General features: G+C 45.4%; 2 protein-coding genes and 1 long non-coding RNA gene across 4 annotated transcripts in view; 1 reads left to right on the plus strand and 2 right to left on the minus strand.

Moving 5' to 3' along the window:
- Positions 1-646: 646 nt before the first annotated feature.
- ubp1 (upstream binding protein 1) lies at positions 647-14,705 on the minus strand. Of its 2 annotated transcripts, XM_086137672.1 has the most exons (17): positions 14,495-14,705; positions 13,290-13,460; positions 10,071-10,222; positions 9,822-9,898; positions 9,597-9,702; positions 9,391-9,497; positions 8,550-8,702; positions 7,529-7,639; positions 7,339-7,446; positions 6,519-6,655; positions 6,395-6,449; positions 6,229-6,322; positions 5,392-5,482; positions 5,181-5,299; positions 4,951-5,093; positions 3,935-3,986; positions 647-3,850 (listed from the first exon to the last, which is right to left on the minus strand). In XM_086137672.1, the coding sequence occupies exons 1-17, from the start codon at positions 14,635-14,637 to the stop codon at positions 3,813-3,815; spliced, it is 1,857 nt and encodes a 618-aa protein (XP_085993798.1). In that variant the 5' UTR covers positions 14,638-14,705; the 3' UTR covers positions 647-3,812. The 2 variants fall into 2 exon arrangements, with proteins under 2 accessions (XP_085993798.1, XP_085993799.1); XM_086137673.1 differs by lacking the exon at positions 13,290-13,460.
- A 236-nt stretch (positions 14,706-14,941) lies between these two features.
- The window catches only part of clasp2 (cytoplasmic linker associated protein 2), a 44,144-nt gene continuing 37,144 nt past the window's right edge, over positions 14,942-21,941 (minus strand). Inside the window, exons 40-44 of the mRNA XM_086136015.1 lie at positions 21,641-21,843; positions 17,211-17,339; positions 16,813-17,019; positions 16,578-16,694; positions 14,942-15,630 (exon numbers count right to left, since the gene is read on the minus strand). Coding sequence (XP_085992141.1) covers positions 15,553-15,630; positions 16,578-16,694; positions 16,813-17,019; positions 17,211-17,339; positions 21,641-21,843 — 734 coding nt within the window. The 3' untranslated portion in view covers positions 14,942-15,552. The remainder of the gene's footprint in view (positions 15,631-16,577; positions 16,695-16,812; positions 17,020-17,210; positions 17,340-21,640; positions 21,844-21,941) is intronic.
- On the plus strand, positions 17,238-21,940 carry LOC147191024 (uncharacterized). Its single transcript, XR_015103625.1, has 2 exons — positions 17,238-17,351; positions 21,615-21,940. It is a non-coding gene; the product is annotated as an uncharacterized LOC147191024 (long non-coding RNA).

The following is a 21,941-nucleotide window of genomic DNA, read 5'->3' on the forward strand; positions in this document are numbered from 1 at the left end:
CTTAGATATGAAGTAACGAAGGAATTCTTTTGTGCCGTGTGTTCCAACCAGAATGACTTTAAAGCTCAGTACTTTGCTGAGCTTGCTTATCTCGGTATTTGTTTAACAAATGTATTTTTGTTTATTGCCTTTTACTAAACAAGTATTGAATTATGATGAATAGTTTAAAAGAATGTATATTTATCGTTTATCAGGAAAAGGGCATGAGAAAAGTCTATTTTTTTTAGAACGAGTCACATTCTCCAGCAAAATGTAACCTTACACAAATGAAGTTGTACTTTTTTGAGGGAGATTTTTTTTTGCAAGAAAAACTTCATAATCTCAATCAAGTCATACTTTATCAAAAAAAAAAGTTTTTGTGAAAATACGTAATGAGTCATATTTTTTAAGACAAAAAAACTATCGATAAATTTACATTTGTTAAGACATTATTCTAACGATAAAATCATATTTTTATAGAAAAGTCTTTTTTTTTTTTAAAGACAAAAAGAGCCTCCGGCTCCCATCCATCCCCCTTCTATACTACTCACAAGAATGAAATTGTATTTGTGGATATATTTATTTGTAATGTTACCAGCATAATCACCACCCCCCCCAAATCTGACACAAATGAACTCCAAATTTCAAAAGGCACCAGAAGAGGCGATACAGTTCTGAAATCATTTATTACCAGCACGTGTGCATTTTGTGTGCATCTCCAGCAAAGCACACACGTGCAAACCACAAGCAGAATCACTGACGTTTAGGCCGGACATAAAGAGTGGTTATCTCGCTTGATTGGACACACAAAGACTCCTTTATCGCTTGTTATTTTCCAAACATTTTGACTGTGCTGTGTGGCGGACCGGAGGAGGAGGAGGGTTTGGGGTGATGGACTACCAACTACACACAAATACACACGCAAACACAGAGTTTGTGAGTTTTCAGTGCAGGCTTGGTCTCATCTCAAAAAAGTAGGACAGGACAAGACAGGACGGGAGACGTCTGACGTCTTCCACATGCAACATGTTTGTCATAGCCACAAATCTACAATCAAGAATGGGAGGAAAATTAAACAAAACACATGCACATTCACGCGATTAAAGAGGCAGACAACTCATTTAGGAGGCTTGACGAAAAACTATACAGTATGTGATTTTTTTTTTCTGTTTGGACTAAGGACTTTGAGGCTCACACTGAAAAGAAAAGTAGTATACTGGAGGAATTTAGTCAGATTATTTTAAATTGAGAATGTTTCCAAAAGTATGCATATTTTGAGGGGGGAAAATGACTTTTTGATGACAAAAATTACACTTGGGAAGGAGTGCGGGGGGAACAAATATTGAAGATTTTTTGTTGTTTTGGGTAAAAGTTAGTTTTGATTACTAGTACTCAAAGAATCCATCCATCTTCTACTGCTTATCCGGGGCCGGGTCGCGGGGGCAGTAGCTTTAGCAGGGAAGCCCAGACATCCCTCTCCCTAGCTACTTCTTCCAGCTCTCCCGGGGGATCCTGAGGCGTTCCCAGGCCAGCTGGGTGACAGTCTCTCCAGCGTGTCCTGGGTCGTCCTCGGGGTCTCCTCCCGGTGGGACATGCCCGGAACACCTCACCAGGGAGGCGTTCAGGAGGCATCCGAACCAGATGCCCAAGCCACCTCATCTGGCTCCTCTCGATATGGAGGAGAAGTGGCTCGACTCTGAGCCCCTCCCGGATGACCGAGCTTCTCACCTTATGTTTAAGGGAGAGCCCGGACACCCTGCGGAGACAGCTCATTTCGGCCGCTTGTATCCGGGATCTCGTTCTTTCGGTCACAACCCATAGCTCGTGACCATAGATGAGGGTTGGAACGTAGATCGAGCGGTAAATTAAGAGCTTCGCCCTTTGGCTCAGCTCCTTTTCCGACTGAGGACCATTGTTTCAGATTTGGAGGTGCTGATTTTCATCCCAACCGCTTCACACTCGGCTGCGAAACGCTCCAGTGAGAGTTGGAGAGCCCTGCTTGAAGGAGCCAACAGTACCACATCATCTGCAAAAAGCAGAGATGCAATACTGAGGCCACCAAAACGGACCCCCTCAACGCTTCGGCTGCGCCTAGAAATTCTGTCCATAAAGGTTATGAACAGAATCGGCGACAAAGGGCAGCCTTGGCGGAGTCCTACCCCCACTGGAAACGATTAAGACTTACTGCCGGCAATGCGAAACAAACTCTGTCATCGGTGGTATAGTGACCGAACAGCCCGTATCAGGGGGTTCGGTACCCCATACCCACGAAGCACCCCCCACAGAACTCCCCGAGGGACACGGTCAAACGCCTTCTCCAAGTCCACAAAACACATGTAGACTGGTTGGGCGAATTCCCACGTACCCTCGAGGACCCTGCTATGGGTGTAGAGCTGGTCCACTGTTCCACGGCCAGGACGAAAACCACACTGCTGCTCCTCAATCTGAGGCTCGACTTCCTGACGGACCCTCCTCTCCAGCACCCCTGAATAGACCTTACCAGGGAGGCTGAGGAGTGGGATCCCTCTGTAGCTGGAACACACCGTCCGGGGTGGTGGTCCCTGTAGTTGGACCACCACCCCGGTCTGCCAATTCAGAGGCACTCTCCCCGCTGACCATGCGATGTTGCAGAGGCGTGTCAACCAGGACAGCCCCACAACATCCAGAGCCTTGAGGAACTCCGGGTGGAACTCATCCACCCCTGGGGCCCTGCCACTGAGGAGCTTTTTAACCACATCGGTGACTTCGACCACAGAGATAGGAGAGCCCACCTCAGAGTCCCCAGACTCTGCTTCCTCCAAGGAAGGCGTGTTGGTAGAGTTGAGGAGGTCAAGTTATTAAAAAATATTCAAAATTAAGTCAAATTTTATGTCGCATTTTGAAAAAAAAATTCCAGGATGGGGAGAATTAAAATAGTGACATTCCTGAAAATAAAACAGCACCCCTGCTTTTTCCTAAAAAAAAAAAAAGAATTTGCATACTTTTTCTTCTCAAAGAAATAAAACAATTTCTCCAAAAACGACTTTGAATCATGATGAAAAAGTTTTTATCCCTCATTTTTTCAAAAACTGATTAAACATTCCTGACTTCATTCTCAAGGTGTTAGTAGTGTTTTCTTGTCAGTGTGGCCCAAACATTTTTGAGGCTAATTACCTTGCACTCGCTCACTTTGTTGCCCAACTAAAGACAAAAAAATAATAATTCAGAGGATGGACATGGAGCTGCCATGATGTCTGTAGGATGCCGCTGATGAGCTGCTCGCGCACAAAAACAAACAAAAAAAGTGCTGACTCTCTCAAAAAGTATTTTTGGTCCTTTTTCTGGGATTGAGCTGGTCTAACACAAGAATGTTTCCGGAACACAAAGCGGCGAGTAACAGAGAAAGAAAGAAAGAAAGAAAGAGAGAAAGATCGATCACCCAAAAATGACGACGTATATCCACGGATTTAGTTTGCTGAGCACATAGCTGGTCGATAACATTAAGACAACACCCTCCCCCCCTTCTCTTGCGCTTCTCAATCAAGTTGATGAGCAAAACAGCATCCGATACTGGCCTGCGTAAAATACATAAAAACTAAGCAAAGCAAAGGAAACAATAACAACAAAGAAAAGCTCTCCAGCCAGCCCCTCTTATCCTCTTCCTGTGTTTTCAATATGAAACAGTGGACACATCCCCCGCATGTCAGATGCTAACATTTTTACACGCCTCTTCTCGTGGCCGTCCATTCGATCGAGAGCGGAGGGTTGAGGTGGGTGGGTGAGAAGGAACGCACAGGCAGAGTCAGACGTTCGGGTAGGGTTGGGGGGGAGAATGGCTGATGGTGGTCCTGGCCTTACTTCAGGATGAGGTGGAGTCCTTCGCCCTGCTCGTCTACAAAAAAGAGCGACGGCGCCGTTCAAAAGTGTTGCTGATGTTGCCCCTCCAAAAAAAAAAAAAAAAAAAAAAAAGGCTCACCTTTGACGGTGTTGATGACAAAGCAGCTCTCGTCCGTCAAGTTGTACACCATCTGCACACACCGGCATATCGTGATTATTACTAACACTGCATGAACAACGCACACGCCCACACCTGAAACACCAAATTTGCATTTTGCAAAAGAGTGTCTCAAATTGGAAATTAGTGAATTCGTAATTACAGTGAACCCTCCTTTATCGCGTTCCAAAAAGAACCGGTGATCGGCGAAATCCGTGAGGTAGTCAGTGTAACTGCTCCTAAAGGTTTTCTTAGATTTGAAAGACTTGACCAATGTACGGCAGCCTTTTTTATCCAACAAAACTATGACAAAAATATACAATTGCACAATGTATACCATTCCAACATGCATCTCGACGACATTAAACACACATTAGTCGTGGCCACATACCGTTTCGCCTTTTCAACGGGAATTTAGGAGTAGCAAGAAGAAATCAAAGCTCTTGCCGCTTTTGTCTCTTTGCTCAAACTGACGTAACTCCTCATCAACGTGAACCACTTCCTGCCACTCAATGCAACCCTCAAATGCAACAGCAACGGACACAATAACCCAAATAAATGCGGGGTCCTAAGCAACGACAGTTACAGTCAGCTTTATTATTGGACAATACAATACTGTACTATAGAATGAGACCAAAGATCTAAAACCTGTTTTGGTGGCAAATGTAAATTTAGCAAGCTGTACAGAGACGAGGGGCGGAGACTGTTGACATTGGTCTACAGTCCCTTTGCCAATCAGGATGCAGAACACAATGCGCATATAAATGACTCAAAACGAAACATGGAAACAGATATCCAATCCTCGTCTGTACACTTTGTGCTCTATCTTGCTCGAAAAAAAAAAGACAAAATTGTATCTGTTTAGAGAAGGCAGGTTGAAATGGATGCAGTACAAGATTTGGCCGCTCGGAGTCAGTGTTGACCAAATCATGATAGAGCTCCCTGACGTTCCAGGTTCCTGGAAGGCAGGCAGGCAGGCAGGCAGGCAGCATGCGTACCTGGTCGCTGAGCAGAATGTGGATGCCGGTGGGTCCTTGTCTGTACACCTGGTTAATGGTCCCCAGCGGGAGCCCGCACACGCTGGCCATCTTGCGGATTAGCTCGGCTGCCGTCAGCTCTTCCAGGTACAGAGCGTGGTACACTGTCATGAGGGGAAGGCAAGATATTTTGTTTAGCTCATATTTGACAGCTATATGAATACTGAGAAGGAAAAAAAAAAGGATGCTACCATGTAAACTGGGTGAGACGCCCTGTTCGCCATTTTCGCTGGGGGCGTGTCTCTCCAGTAGGGGGCTGTGCTGAGGGGATTCCTGACACACGTACACAGTCAAGCGAGGACGCACGGACCTTAATACACACACACACACAAAATAAACACCGCTGTCCCTAAATGAAGATCAAAGAAGTGCACACGAGCGCCGAGAGGTGAGAACACACACTTTGATTTGAGTGCATTGAAGAGTCGGATTCCGTCCGCAGGACCACATATCTGGACCAGGTCGTCCCGGGTTAGCTTTAACAAATCAGAACCTGAACAAACAAAATGAGCCAAGTGAACAAATAAGCATTTACATACCATGGAAAATCTCATTGAGCGCCGACCCGGTGTCTATTTACACGTTTTCTTAACATTGCATCATGATATATATTTTTTTGCTTCTTATATGGAAAAAAACAACTTGGCAAACAAGGGATGGAAAGCGAGACCCATCCTTGCTTCATTCAAGATGCTAGGTTATTAGAAGCTGTATCGCGCACTGCACATATTGCGCTTCAAAGTCTGTGGTCTTGTTTACAGTTTCTGTCAGGGCTGTGCAACATGCTCAAAATGTAATATTTTCATATCAGTTATCTTTGACGGAACAATATTACTATGGGTTCATTGGCTGGTTTTAACAGTCAATCAACGGCGAACTTTAAAAGGAGGAATGTGAGCGGTTGAACCGAGCTTTATATGCAGCGCAACCGTGGCAAGGTCACGTGACTGATCTCGTCCTCATCTTGATTTTGATGCGTCAAGATATGTCGCCCAGCGATTGTACTTGCATTTGCTTTGTGGATGGTTGTTTCGAAAACAGTTTTTTTTAAGACTACACAACACTTGTGTGATTTAAGAAATATTTAAAAAAAGAGAAAAATATTACAACTACGAAAAACGAAAAAACCTGCAAGTGAAGCTTAAGATATGATCATTTAAAATTTTCGGTTTTGGACAAGAATTTTCATTTCAGCGCATCTCTAACTATATTTAGAGGTCGGCCCGCATCTGTGTTTACCTGAGAAGTGAGTGAAGACTCGCGTGTAGGAGTTGAATCGGTTTTTCAGCAGCCATTTTTGTGTGTCCTGAATGGACGCGGTGGGACTCAACTGCTGCAGGGGAGACGCCACAGAACGTCAACGCACACACACACACACACACTCCAGTTGTCCACTTGGACAAACCTCTGCAGTGGCATAGCCGCCGGGTTCCGCCTGGTGATTGGGAGAGGACGAGTCGCTGGGGGGGGGGGGGGGGGACACAGAGTCAGTCAATCGTTAAAACATGGCGGCGACGCGGGCTCCATACCTGTCGGGTAACGAGGAGGTTGTGGTTGTGGTGGTGGTGGTGGCGGAGGTGGTGTAGGTGGAGAGAGGCGTGGACGTGAAGGAGGGAGTAGCTGCCTGGTTGGGGGCCACGTAGGCGCTGTCCGGCCACGGGGAACACTGACAAAAACAACATTTACTGGAGCGCCGATGAAAAGCACGTGCACGGTACACGAGCACCTCGTTCAACTTTACAGTCAGGCTAAAATTCATACAAAATATAATACTGATTAAAATCCAAATGATATTAATATAATTTGTTGTGGGGTTTTTTTCTCCCTCCGAATTAATCAAAATCCCACATCACAATTAATGTATGGTCATTTAGTTAATATTTAAAAAAAAAAAAACTAAATACATGAAAAAGTATCAATGAATGAAAATTAGGAAATGTCACATGTATTACGTATAAACAGAAAATTATATTCACAATAAAATAAACAATGCAAACTTTTCATCTGCGATGAGAAAATAAGATTCCCAAAGAAACAAAAATCTATTTTAAAAAAAAATCCTAAAATGAACCAAAATATTTAGGCACAACAAAAGTATTGACTATTTAATATACTTACAAAATAAAATTACTAAGTATAATAAAACGTTAATTTAAGGGAAAAAATAAACACAGATCACAAAATCAGCTTGCTGTCATACAAACTACATTTGCATCATTCCTGAAGTCATTTTTCATTAATGGTCACAATAACAATAAAAGCATATATGTGCATGCACCCCCCCCCCCCTCCCAACCAATGTTTTCTGAAGACCTTCAAAAATCATGTTGAAATCCAAATTTGACTCACGCTGCCTCTCTTGGCCAAGGAGTCGCCGCAGTCAGCCGGGAGCGTCCGCTTGCTGGATTTCTTCAGCTCGTGGTCGCCTGCTTCCTCGATGATGGGCTCCAGTCTCGTCTGCTCGACGGACACGCAAGAAGTGAGGGAACAGGTGGGCGACTGACGCAAGGCGCTGCTGTGCGACCCAAACAGAACTGACCTCGGAAAGGATAGTGGTATCGTAAGAAGGCTGGTACTTCTCCTTCTCCTGAGCGCTACGTTTCTCCATCTTCTCGCGATCTGTCTTCTGCTTACGATCCGCACCTTTTGGCTAAAAAAAAAAAAAAAAAAAAGCGGGGGGGAGGGGGGGGGGGGGGAGACAAACGAATGCGGATCAAAGCCAATAAAAGCCGATCAATCACGCTATGTATATAATTCTTCCGGTAAGGGAGTGACATAATTTTTCACCAATGACGTTTTGCGATTTAAATGACAATGAAAACAAGAGCTGCAACATGTACAGCTCAACTGCCCCCGCCTAAAATAAAATAAAAATTAAAAAATAAATCAAATTTATCGCATTGCATCCAAACTCATATTACATGAATCAGCGCACATCTGCCAGCATTTTAGCGCCTCTAAGTAACCCCAATAAACTTCAGATGCTCAAGTGGGGTTTCAAATGCTAATTGTAAAAAGGTTTTTGGTTACATCAACAGTGGGCGAAAATTTAATTGATTGTCATCTCTCTCTCTTTTTTTTTTTTTTAAATCATAAAAACCTGGCACTTTAACTCATTCAGTACCAGCCAATTCTGGACCAAGTCTGAAAAGACGTTTAAAAACGTCTTTGGGAGAGAATGAGTTAACTTGAAATCCACAGTGCAGCTAAACTACGAGACTAGAAAAATTCTGAATATTTCTGATTTTGCTATTTACCATTGGGTTTGGTATATGTACGAGTAAAATGATTTATTATCTAAACTAATGACAATATAACTCCTGACTCCCAAATACAAAAATTGTCTTTAAGAGCATTTATTTGCTGAAAACAAAGAGGACAAAAAGTCACTCGTACCAAAATATGAATAAAAGGTGTCGTTTTATTAGATTTTTATCCAGAGCTATGTACTGTAGTTCTTCAAACCCCCAAAAATATCACAGCCTTCAGGATTTTCCGCATTTTAGGCTGTAGCCCCCCCCCCCAAAAAAAAATCCAGTCCAGGAGTGAGCAGCGAATACCTTAAAGACTTTGATTTGGCAGGAGGCAGAGTGCAAGTGCTCGGCGTAGTCGCCAGCGTCCCCCGGCGCAAACGTGTCGATCTGGATCCTGAAGGGGACGCCCTTCTCACCGCCGTGTTTGCGCGGCGTGAACTCGGTGCTGATGCAGTGAACCTGCGCTCGAGGCCGGAGGCGGAGCCAAACCGGATAAACAACACAACAGGTGAATCAAGGTCATTCGTCAAAACAGATCTTCATAACATCATTTCAAACAAGTATTTAAATATATTATGAATAAATGTGGGGTGAAAAGTTTGTTCAAAAATAAGCCTAGTAACAAAAAAAAACTAATAGAATTATGCAAGTACACTAAAGAAATATTTAGATGACTGATTTGATTAAATTGCTAACTAATGATAAATTACTCAACGAATCATGAAGTTACTTTTTGCGGAAATCCCCCAAAATATAAAATTATGAATGCGACCAAATGTAAAAAAAATAATAGTAATAATAATAATTCAGAAATAAATGTCTTAAATTTTTTTAAAAAATCAAAGTAAATGATAAATAATCACAATTTACTGCATGTAATTAAAAAACTAAAATTTCCATGAAAATTTTACTCAATCTGAATAGTGCATCGATTTATTAAAATTAATTTTTTAAATTTTACTCAATCTGAATAGTGCATCGATTTATTAAAATTAATTTTTAAAATATTACTCAATCTGAATAGTGCATCGATTTATTTAAAAAAAAATTTTTTTTAATCCACTGATGAATGACCGGGAACATGTTTGTAAATCGCCCACCTCTGGCAAAATGTATGTTTCGACAAACTGATGGCCAACCGCTTTACCTGGACGAAGACGGACGCTCTCTTGTTCAAGTCCCACAGGAACTCCGCGGCATTGAGCTGGGAGGGGTGTGTCTTGGGCTCCACGATGCCCACTGACATCGGAATATCTGCCGCGCACACACACACACGCACGCACGCACTTCTCAGAACATCCAAATACGCTCGCTCACACGAGACGTGATGCTTTTGCGGCGGCGCGTGGTTACCGATATCCAGTAAACGGTCGCCGGGCCGATTCCACTTCCATCCCTCCAGCTGCTGGTGTTCCGTGTACTGAAGCCGCCGGTCGTGGAACACGACACGCACTGTGCTCTACACTCACACACACACACACACACACACACACACACACACACACACACACACACACACACACACACACCGTGTCATACAAATGACTACGGAACCCGCGTGACAGTGCGTGTCCTTACTTTCACCATCTTGTTGGTGAGTTCTGGGATCTCGCCGGGCTTCCTGTTGTCCAACATGCGCACCTCGTAAGACTGACCTGCAAGACAGCCACAAAACACCAACTACGAACTTTATTTCTCCGGCCTTGTTTCATTTTATACATGAAATATACAATATATACTGTATATATATATATATTTTTTTTTTTAAAGGAAGTTGCTAGTGTTTGACGCCGCGGCCGATCAATGTTTTAAGATAACTGGGAGGACCTTGGTTGAGGTACGTGAGCGTCTCGTCATGCAGCTTGACGGCGGGCGAGGTGGCGGCGCACAGCACATACTGGAATGGGGGGTTCTTGCTCTCGCTCTCCAGGGGGAGGCTGGAGTCCTCCTGCTTGAAGATGGGCAGGGCCAGCACATCACTGCAACGCACAAGAGACGAGGACGTCACGAAAAGCCTACTAGAACACTGTAAGTGTAACGAGAGTTGATCAGAGGCTCTTGAAACCGGGAGGGGGGTGCGCGCCGACACTCATTGAACAAGAGTTTGATTGTGATTGGTTTAATCAGAACACCGCCACATCCCCAGTTCTTGTAGGGTGTGCACACTTCAGCAAGCATATTATCGTGTATTTATTTTTTTAAAAAACGCTCCGTTTTCAGCCAGACCACCACGAACAACCCGCGGCGTCTTCAAGAGTCACCCGACTGGGGCTGAGGTGTCCTGACCCCTCACCCAAATGCAGACTTAACAAGCTCGCCAAACACAACCGCGGATGAGATAAACGCAGCTGCGGGCAGATGGCGGTGGGGGAGCTGATAAGGAAACGTGTGTGCGTCAAATATATGTAATACACTCATGCAGGAGGGAGCCTTGGACCTCCTCATGGTACTGGGTCAGACAGCTCGAACAAAAAAAATATATATATAGTTCACCGATTGTCAAGAGTATGAAAGGAGTCGGCTCACAAGTCTGATATGAAGGCATGTCAAGGCGGAAGGAATGCTCAGGAGTGAGCTCAGGGGAACGAGGAAGTGGTGCAACCAAAGATCACAATTCCTTGATGTCAACAACAACAAGCTTTTGTCAAAATACCCCAAGAGTCAATCAAGATGCATTTTCACAGTATATTTCTCGACAACTGGCCAGATGTACGGAGTGGAGCGTTCTCATGCAGTGCACCAGCCAAGCGAGAGTGATCCCACTTAACTCAAAGCGGCAAGAAATTCCACGGCATCATCATTCGTCGATGCAACATTTTCATCACCAAGCCACCAAACGACAAATTAATTTTGCGGCGTGTCGTACAAGGCGGCCAAACACGCATGTCGACAATTTAGCTGAACATTGTTATGAGAAGCTAATGGTCATCTGAGCTAACACTGCAGCTCTGCTTACCCTTTGGCTTTGAAACGCTTCCCTCCCCACGTCAATGTGGGGCGTTCACTCGAACTTGTTACGCTTCAGCTGCCGCTTTATTGGCATTGACAGGTGGTGACGCTCAACATGAATTCATTGTGCTAGTGAAAGGAGCTACACAGAGGAGTCACCCTAGACTGGCCGCTAGCCAATCACAGGGTACATATCGACAGACACTATTTAATTTTGAATGCGGGAGAAGCCGTGAGTCGACTGAATCTCCCGCTGAGACCCACAAAATCCCAAAACGAAGAGCAGCAATCAAGACCCACCCCGCCCCCTGCGAAGAACACAATTCAGTTGGGAAATTGGGGTGAGGGGCTAGTAGTCCCGCCAGCAATGTTGTCGACCCCGCGGAGAGCTGTTTGAGCTTTTCTTCCATATCCATGGTATGCAAATGTCTTACTTGTAATGTTTTTCTCCAATACAAGTGCCACTTTTGGGCTACTAGCACGCAATTACTTACTAATTTGTAGAAATAGTCCTGCAGTAGCACGATTAAAGCCACTAAATGTTACTAGTGAGGCGAATCCATGCACGAGTTGGCCACTCGGGCTGGCCGAAATGTCTTCATTGTCTGGAAATTGAGATATGAACATTCAAGATATTCAAATCAAAACGAGGACAACATCAGTCATGTGACTTTGCCATAGTTGTGTTGCGTTTTAGATTTCAGTTCAACCGAAAACAATTCTCCTTCCAAGTTTGGCAGTGATTGACAGTTAAAACTAGCAGATGTCAATCATCAAGCTAGAGGGTGAGAGGGAGGAGGGACACGCAGCCAGCGCTGCCGAGACGGCACGCATGCAAGAAATCCACTTCCGTGTTCGCGGTCAAATATCTACTGACGGTACACATATGTTGTCTTTTACAACATTACATGACCATATTTAGAATTTCAAAATTACCAATGGATAGGATAGCAGTCTTTATCTGTCACCGTTTTTGTTTTTTGGGCGGATGAGTAAAAAGTCATACAATGTTGTACGGGGACCCTCAAAACGCGATGCAGGCGTAGTTCATACTCGCTGCGAGTCCACGCATCCATCGCCATGTAATGCACAATGCATACACAACCGTCATCATGTGCGGGGATGAGTAGTGTTTATCATTCAAGCGCAGTTGCAGTGCAATGTGAATTAAATTTTTTGATGACTTTGTTAATGTTGATGGCTGTCAGTTAGTTCTGATTATAAAAAACAAAAAAAACCCACTTCCTTTTGATTGATATTGTTTTTTCTTTTTAAAAAATGGCTAATTTTCACTGAACTCTGGAAGATTGTCAGCAACTTATCTGGCTATTGAATTTCAGCCACATCGACAACTGTATGCAACTAGTGACTAGTGTCATCATAAAATCTGACTAGTTTGCATCTGTTGGTGGCATGCAGATAGCAACGAGTGATGACAAAGACTGTACTAGTATATTGATCTTAAGCTGCATATTAAAGATGTTGAATAAATACTCAAAACGGCTTTCCATATCCAAGTACGAGTACACACTGTGCATTCACTTGAAGAGAATTCAGCACAATAGCTGAATATCCATTGTGCGCGTGCAGAACAACCGTCTTACTAGTAACCTTTTTATTCACCACTTGTGCCATGGTTGGCCTGCTAGTGTGCAATTAAACCTTGCTAGTCAACTACTGTGACCAAACAGTAGGCATGTCATATTCACCAGAGGTCTCCTGGAACCTATTCGGCGCACCATATTGCCCACTAGTACTTCTGCTGCACTAGTAACCTGGTTTTCTTAGTAATGGTCAAAAAGACTGTACTGGTACATGGACAGATGCCTATCACGGGTATTGAATAAATGCTGATACAGCGTTACAGAAGCTAGCAGTGTGTGACACGTCTAGTAGTTGGAAACTCGAAGTGTAACTAGTGCATCGCAGTAAGGTCTAATTCTATACAAGTAGGCCAAAAGTGGAACTAGTAGAGGGAGGCATGCGTTACTAGTAAGACACAGTGGTACTTTTGGTAAGGACAACAAGTATATTAAGAAGAATATGGTGGATGGAGACTTAAATGTCCACCGTGTCCCGGTCGGTTGGAGGTCTAACCTCATGCTGTAGGCTGCCGCCCCCAGTTCCTGGCCGATGCCCGAGAGGCTGGCGTCGAAATCGTGCACCAGCCCCGACTCGATGGTGGCGTCGTCGATCTTGAGCACCCAGGCCATAGGGCCTAGCTCCTTGTCCTCGGCTTCCACTTGGGGGGCCGCCAGCTTGCTGCTTCTAGTGGGGGGAGGGGGGGCGAAGATGACGACCGGGGGACGCGAGGACGAGGAGGGGATGGAAGAGAGACGAGGAGGAAGTCCGCCCGGCCTCTTTCTCTCTCGATGAGGGAAACTTGTCCTAGCCTAGCTGGCTAGCCAAGCGAATCCAACCGAGACGCAACTTGTCGCCATAACTCTCCACTTTTAGGTGGGGGGGGGGGAACAAAGTGCTCATTCGGGGCCGCCACAATGTGAAGTTTACAACCCCAAAGTGACGGTCGTGACTCGGACGAAGAAGGCGAGGACGGCGAAGCTCACATGCTAACGGTGGCTAGGCTAGCTAGCTTCAGGAGAGGCTTTCTCCTCCCGGACTCGTCTTGCTTTTTTGTCACCGCCACACTCGGCACAAAGAGTGGTAAGTGATGGAAACCAACCGGGAAAAGGGAAATATATTTGCGATTTATTCCCCCGCACACCTTGCTGCTACCTAGCGGGGCTAACTAGCACCAACTTCCCGCAGCGTTTGAGTCTGTTGTCCGGGGTGCTAGTAGCACCGCCCCCGGTCGCTCCAATCAGCAGGCTGGCTCGCAGTTCTCTCCTCGCCGCCGCGGTCCTTGAGCCAAACCCGAAGGGACGCACAACCGGGCATCAACATGGCCCCTCCAGCGTCTTCCCCATCGCTCGCACTGTGAAGTGCTGCCCCCGCTGTTCCTCCGCGGAATCCTTGCTAGGCTCAGCTTCAGCCTCGGCTAGGAGTGGCCCGCCAGCCAATCGACGTTCTTCTGCTGTGGTTGCTCAGCCAATCAAAGGCGTCCGTGCTTCTGTCATTAACCGCGACCCGCCCCCTTTCCGAGCGACAACACTTGCAAAGTTGACAGCGTAGCATATTCGAGAGGGATTTCTGTCATAAACTAATTCATTCTTTCAAGCGAAAGCAACAAGTCGACAGCCGGGCTCGTCCATGTGTGTTTTAACACCCCATCCCCAAATTTCAGCGATTATGATGAAAACGTGACAATTTTTTTTAAGGGCAAATTGTATACGGGATCTTACCGTCGGTGACTTCCGTCGTGTCGCTGCTGCAGCAGCGCGCGGAAGTTCTCGGTGCAGGGCTGCCAGAACAGCATCGAGTCCCACGGTGGTGGCCTCACACCAGTTAACGAATTCAAGCCGGCCAGGTATGGAGGTCTGACCATGGGCTCATGGCAGCACTGGTCAGAGTGAAAACAGGTGCTACTGCTGTTCTTTCCTTCTGGTGAATGATTGATCCGAGCGGACCCTGGACGAGGTTTGCGGTCAAAGTGTGGAGCAAACTGAGGGGTGGGGGGTGGGGGGGCGGAGGGGGACATGTTCGGGGAGAGTGTCTAAATTGTCTATGCTATTTTAGCTGAAAGGGGGCGGGGACTGCTGCTTCGTTGCATAATAAGAATGAAAAAGAAAAAGAACATGAATTACAAATTCTATTAAATTGCTGCAGTAGAATTGAACAAAACCATGACGATCTGTACAAGTTCTTTATTGTATTGTAAGGTCGGTTTTTGGAAAAACACAGGGCGCATGGGGGGACACAGCGGAGGAATAACAGTGGACAAACTGGAAGGTTACATGACTGGAGAGAAAAAAAGCAGACAAGACAAAGTGACATGTTTGATTTTGTAAAAGAATAATAATCTCCAAGTGTCAAGAAAGCAAAGCTGGGTCGGGGAGGGGGTGGGGTGAAAAATAAAAAAAACATGTGCACACCCCCATGGAGGACTATTTGGAATTTTCCTTTTTTAACATAAAATACATATCCACTGTCGCATTCTGAAAGGCGTGGACATTTTGTTCACAGTCGAAAAAAAAATAAAATTAAAACTCAGATTAAAGAACCTAAAAAAATAAAATGGTGAGTCATGCATTGCCAAGCATGTCTGCCTGTGTACCGCTTATGACTTATCTTTTGTGCCAGTCAGGACCTTTGTGCACTCTATTCTAATCATTAAAAAAAAAAAAAAAAAAAAAGCATCAATAGATCCTTTGAGCCAATGTCGAGGCAGGGACGGGGATGGGTATTTTCTTCATTATCCTTGAGTGACGGGCATGTCCCCTCGTGGAACACACGCATTCCCCTATAGGCCGTCTGATGGCGGCTCGCTGCCGCTGGAGCCTGACTGGGCGCGTTTGATGTACAAGTTCAGCAATTTCAACTGAAACACACAAAGCACAACAAAAACACATAACACTAGGTAGGACTAGATACGTTTTTTTACTTCTTCCTACTCCCTTGAACATAACTGTTGAATGATGACTGATTTCTCTTTCCTTTTTACTATTTGATTTACTTTATTTTCTGTCAAATTATTACTGTATATGTTTTATGTTCAATAAACAAACCAAACCAAAAATATATTTGTCAAAAAAAAAAAAGGGATTGGGAGTGTCTTTGACGCAGGTCATTTGAGTCACATAGGTGTTGAAACTGGGTTTCTGCTTATATTTTGCTGGGTTGCTACTACCTATTATTTAAGAGGACTCAGAGTGGCTTTTTGTAAACATATAACCATAATTGGTATCTGTCACTGGTATGTTTAGCAATGTTTTTTTTATTTTTGGTCAGCTCCATACATCCATTTACATCTACTGCTGATCCTGGGGACTGCATTGTTTTTCTGGGTGACTTCAATGCTAACGTGGGCAATGATGGCGAGACCTGAGGGGTGTGATTAGGAGGAATTGATCAGAACTTGAGGGGTGTTTTGTTACTGGACTTCTGCGAATGTCACGAGTTGTCCATAACGAACACCATGTGTGAATTCACACAAGGGTGTCCATATGTGCAAACGGCGCCAAGACACCCTTGGCTGCAGTTCGATGATCGACTTTGTCGTCTTGTATTCGGGTGAATTTGTAGTCCCGTATTCGGGTTTGCGGCCACACGTTTTGGACCCTTGCTTGAAGAGAGGGGCGGAGCTGTCAACTGATCACCAGTCAGAAAAGGGTGGAGTACCCTCTTCTCAAGGTTGGTGACGAGAACTGCTTTTATTTTGATCGTTTCAAACTTATTTGGCTCGACTGAACTTTTATTTGGAACTTGTGTATTGGTACTGTGACTGCCTTTACTTGGGTAGGTTTCTATTTCCTGCTCCCATCTCACCTTGCTGCTGGAGAGCTGACTCAGGTGCGGCTTGAGGTCCTCACCGATGACAGCGTAAATGGCCACCAAACAGAAGACGCAGGCTTTCCTCACACTGCTCTCAGAGTTGTCGTAACCCTGTGGCCCACACACAAATGCATCACTATCAGTCGTTTGATTAAAATCTCTCTCTCTCTCTCCCCCTCCCTCTCTCGCTCCCTCCTTCGTTTCCTCCCTCCCGCCATTCCTCCATCACCTGTATAAGTCCCGGCACAATCTCGGGCAGCAGTCCACCAAGGCCGTCACGGGGGATCCTCTCCACCACCTTGGTCTGCATCTTGATGGCGGCCAGGTTGATGGGGTAGTCAGCCGACTGGATGATGGGGCACAGGACCTTGATGCACTGTTCGGGGCTGATGGACAGCGCCAGCATGGCCGCCGTTTCCTCCGCTGCCCGTACCACCTACGCCCAAACACAAACAGGTGATTGGCTACTGGAAAATTGTATTTATTTATTTATTGGGGCAGTATGCAGGCAGTTCCAAATTTCGAGTTGCGTGCCTTCAGCGAAGTACCATGTGCCACATCGTGCTGGGCGGCCCTGAGCTCGATTTTTAGCTCTATAAATGAGTCCTCTGTAAATGGTTTGTTTACCTCCTTGTGGGGGTCCTTATGTGCCTCCAGGGCCTTCATGATGGTGAGCTCAGCATAGTTTTTGAACCGCCACGGCTGCTTGCTGAGAATTTCCCGCAGGACCCGCAGAGCCAGCGTGCGGATCACGTGCTGTGTGGAGAGGTGTGAATGAATTGTGAATCATCAATTGGATTGAAATTTTTTGGATGAGCAAAATGAAATATTTAGACGTCAATAACTATTATATATGTTACACTGATAGAAATAATAATAATAATAATAATAATAATGCATTTTATTTAAAAGCGCCTTTCATGCCACCCAAGGACACTGTACAGACAATAAGAAAATACAATGTAAAAATTAGTAAACGAGATATTATATAAAAACAGGACATAAAATCATAAAAACATAGGAAATGGAAGAGCTATGTGTTGTAGGCAATCCTGAACAGGTGTGTTTTTAGACGGGACTTGAAAGTGGAAAGAGGTGTGCAGTTTTGGAGGTCCGGAGGTAGGTTGTTCCAGAGCTTTGGAGCAGCGTGACTGAAGGCTCTGGCTCCCATGGTGCTCAGTCGGGCAGGGGGCACTGACAGGCGGAGGGAGGACGAGGATCTGAGGGAGCGAGAGGGGATATGCACCTGGAGAAGGTCGGATAGGTAAGGAGGGGCCAGGTTGTGGATGGCCATATATGTATATAGAAGCAGTTTGTAATTGATGCGATGTTGAACAGGGAGCCAGTGAAGCTGTTGGAGAACGGGGGTGATGTGCTGCTGGGAAGATGTTTTTGTGATGATGCGAGCAGAGGCGTTTTGGACCAGCTGGATTTTATGAAGGGACTTTTGAGGTAGGCCGAAGAGGAGAGCGTTGCAGTAATCAAGGCGGGATGTGACAAGACTGTGGACAAGAATAGCAGTGGTGCGGGGGGTGAGGGAAGGGCGAAGTCTGGTAATATTGCGGAGGTGGAAATAAGCAGTGCGGGTGATGGTGTTGATATGCGAGTGGAAGGTGAGCATGCTATCCAGGATGACACCCAGACTCTTAACCTGGGGGGAGGGGGACACTAGGGAGCTGTCAATGTTGAAGGAAAAACTGTTTACTTTGGATAAAGTGGATTTGGTGCCAAGAAGGAGGACTTCAGTTTTATTAGTATTTAATTTAAGAAAGTTTGTTGTGAACCATGTTTTGAGTTCGGAGAGGCAAGAGGTGAGGGAGGGGGGTGGGAGTATGGAGTTTGGCTTGCAGGAGAGGTAGAGCTGGGTGTCATCAGCAAAGCAGTGAAAGTGGATATTAAATTTGCGGAGGATATGGCCAAGAGACAGGAGGTAGATGATGAAGAGAAGGGGACCTAGGACAGATCCCTGTGGTACACCTGTGGTGACTGGGGAGGGCTTTGAGGTGAAGGATTTGAGCTGGACAAACTGAGTGCGGCCAGTGAGGTAGGAGTGGAACCAACTGAGGGGAGTGTGGGAGAGACCAATGGAGGAGAGTCTATTGAGGAGGATAGGGTGAGAGATTGTGTCAAAGGCAGCGCTCAAGTCTAAGAGGATGAGGATGGAGACTAAACCGGAATCAGATGCTATGAGGAGATCATTCACAATACGGATTAGGGCAGTCTCTGTGCTGTGGCGGGGGCGGAAACCGGACTGAAAGGGTTCATAGAGAGAGTGAAGGGACAGGTGGGAGTGGAGTTGAGCAGCAACAGTTTTTTCAAGGATTTTCGAGATAAATGGAAGGTTGGAGATGGGGCGGAGGTTATCAAAGTTGTTGGGGTCAGAGCCATGTTTTTTCAGTGTGGGGGTGATAGCAGCAGTTTTGAGGAGTGATGGGACAATACCAGAAGAGAGTGAGGAGTGGATAATAGCAGATATGAGAGGAAGCACAGAAGGAAGGCAGGATTTAACAAGGGATGAAGGGAGGGGATCAAGCTGGCAAGTGGTGGGCTTGGATTTGAGTATGAGGTTGGATAATTCAGCAGTCGTTGGTGGAACAAAACTGGAGAAGAGATGACAAGGAGAAGAAGGTTCAGATGGGGGGGGAGCAGGCAGGTTTTGATGGAGTTGGTGATGGATCTTAAGGATTTTGTGATTGAAGTGTTCCATTATGGAGTTGCAGGTTGCTGTGGAGTACAGGTGGAGGGGGAGAGAGTTTGGTGGCCGGAGGATTTTGTTCATGACGGAGAAGAGAGTTCTTGAATTTCCTTCGTTGGAGAGGATGAGGCCGGAGTAGTAGCTGGATTTGGTTTGTGCAATTTGGTCCTTGTATTTAGTGATATGGGTAGTGTACATGTCCTTATGGATGGTGAGACCGGTTTTCTTATAGAGTCGCTCAAGTTGGCGGTTTTTTGATTTCAATGATCTAAGAGCGGGTGTAAACCAGGGGGCAGATGTAGAGAATGAAGCAGTCCTGGTCTTCAGGGGGGCGAGAGAATTTAGAATATTTGTGAGGCAGGCATTGTAGTGAGCGGTGAGGTCATCCGAGTTTGAAAGGGCGTCTGGGGGCGGGGAACGGTCGATAATGGAGCAGAAGGTGTCAATGTTGATATTTTTGGTATTACGAAAAGAAATGAGGCGGGAGGTTTTGATTGTAGAGAGACGGAGTACGATGTTAAAAGTGAGGAGGAAATGATCGGTTTCAGGAAAAACATCAGCAGTGGGCTTGGAGGGGGAGAAGCCAGAGCAGCAAACCAAGTCCAATGTGTGGCCTTTGATGTGGGTGGGGAAGTCAGTAAGACAGTGTATCGCGAGGCTCTCCAGGTAGGATGTGAAGTCTCTTGTGAGTGGCAGGTCGGGGTTGTCCATGTGAATATTAAAATCTCCCAGCAAAATTAAATTTGGCGAGAGAGTGGATAAGTGTGTGATTAAACTGGAAAATTCATTGATGAAATCGCTATGTGGCTTCGGGGGGCGATAAACTGTGGCAATGATGGTTGGCGTGGGTCCAGGGAGTTTAAACACCATGCATTCAAAAGAGCTTGATGCAGGAACGGAGACTGGTAAGACTTTCCACTTCTCGCGGTGGATTACCGCGAGGCCTCCTCCACGGCCGTTGCCACGGGGACGGCAGATGTAAACAAAGCCGGGAGGAGTGGAGTCATTCAGAGCAGCGAAGTCGTTTGTTTGTTGCCAGGTTTCTGTTAAAACGAGGAAGTCAAGTTTGCGTTCGGCGAGGACGTCTTGAATGAGGTGACCCTTGTTCGTAAGTGAGCGGATGTTCAGCAGTCCAAAGTTGACAGCGGAGGTGTCATGTTTGATGGCGGCAGTGCTGTTAGCCGACCTAGCCAGGCGGGCTACTGCATAGTAGTTGGTGTTGCGGCCGCGGTTTCTGGGAGGACGTCGAGAAGTGGACCAGGTCGAGTTGATTGAGCCAGGATTTTTGTAGTCAACATGTCTACGCGACCCGCGGTGAATGTAGCGACGTCGAGGCAGGCGAGCGATGTCAGGATGATGGTGCAGTTCCGGCGGTGGGGGCTCCGGTGCAATCCTCCGGATCCGGAGAAGATCCGCGACAGAATAGTGGAGTAGTCCTGTCACTGGATGATGGCAGAACGTCAGAAGTATCGGAAATAACCCAAAGGCGGCGAAGTTGTGCCGCCCCATGACGAGGGAGAAAGGCCGGTGCGGTGACAGCCGGTAAGTTTAAGCTACCGGCGTTAGCCCGTGGACTAAGTTACGATTTGGGGTTTGATTGATCGGGTGAAGCTATGATTTGTTACATCAATCACAGTCCAAACAGTCCAAAAACAGAAGGGCAAAAGAAAAATCAGAAGAAATATCTGAAAAGTTTTGGAAAAGTTTGGAGTGAGAAGCGGCGACATACACGCCAGCGTCCTCTCACCCCGGAAGTCGAATTCAATGTATTTTTAGAATATCAGAACTAAATAACATGAAATGAGATTTTAATTATGAAAATAAAATATTTAAAGTCAATATTTCAATTAAATAAATGGGTTCCATTGTTAGAGATGATTAAATATATTAATGTATTTAATTCTCCAAATTAAATCCACATTGAATGGGGAAACAAAATATTTGCTAGTATATTAAAATCAAGATTGCATTTAATGTTAACATAAAATAACTAAATACTAATTTCATTAATTTATTTTAACATTAGTTTAGTTAAAATAAAATTGGTGATATTTATATAGAAAAAAAAATCAGCATTTAAGGGATTTCTTTTAAATATGACATTAGAATTCACCTAAATTTATGGTACATTTTATTTGATTTTATATAAAACCATTTAGTGATTAAAAAAAAAAGTATATTATATATATACACACACACACACTCTGCGCAAATTTGATGTTTGGACTTAAGAATTTTGCATCATCTCAGGATGACGACTCAAATTTCAGATTCTATTTTTGTTTTTCATCCGCCCCGCCATGCACTTGGAAAACCAAATCCAACTTTTGTCAAAGCTCATCCGAGTGCGTCTGGGGCCTACCTCTCTGTCACCCATGGTCTCCAGGAGCAGCAGCAGGATGGTCTTAAAGTGCTCGTCCCACACCTGCAGCATGTTGTCATGAATGAGCTTGAGCAGCTCGCCGAGTGCCGCCTTGCGCTCCTCCACACGCTCGTTATGATTGGACAGCTCTTTTAGCAGCTCGCCCATCAGCTCCGACTGGTCCAGGCTGCCTTCTGCTGACCCTCAAAATGGAGGAGGAGATGTAAACAAAACTCACGGCGCTGTATGACAGCATTTCCTCTGTCGCCGAGTTTTATGAATAAAGAAGCCAAAACGAAAG

Source organism: Hippocampus guttulatus, chromosome 18 (assembly GCF_054856545.1).
Source record: "Hippocampus guttulatus isolate MCC_2025c chromosome 18, RoL_Hgut_1.0, whole genome shotgun sequence".
Taxonomy (NCBI): domain Eukaryota; kingdom Metazoa; phylum Chordata; class Actinopteri; order Syngnathiformes; family Syngnathidae; genus Hippocampus; species Hippocampus guttulatus.

What these genes read in the sequence shown, in the direction of transcription:
- ubp1 (XM_086137672.1), bottom strand. Translation starts at nt 14,637, where the DNA reads ATGGTCAGACCTCCATACCTGGCCGGCTTGAATTCGTTAACTGGTGTG. An exon ending in GCGGCAGCCTACAGCATGAG is followed by an intron (nt 10,223 to 13,289) that starts GTTAGACCTCCA and finishes TGTGCGTTGCAG; the next exon opens with TGATGTGCTGGCCCTGCCCA. An exon ending in GCCAAATCAAAGTCTTTAAG is followed by an intron (nt 7,640 to 8,549) that starts GTATTCGCTGCT and finishes TTTTTTTTTTAG; the next exon opens with CCAAAAGGTGCGGATCGTAA.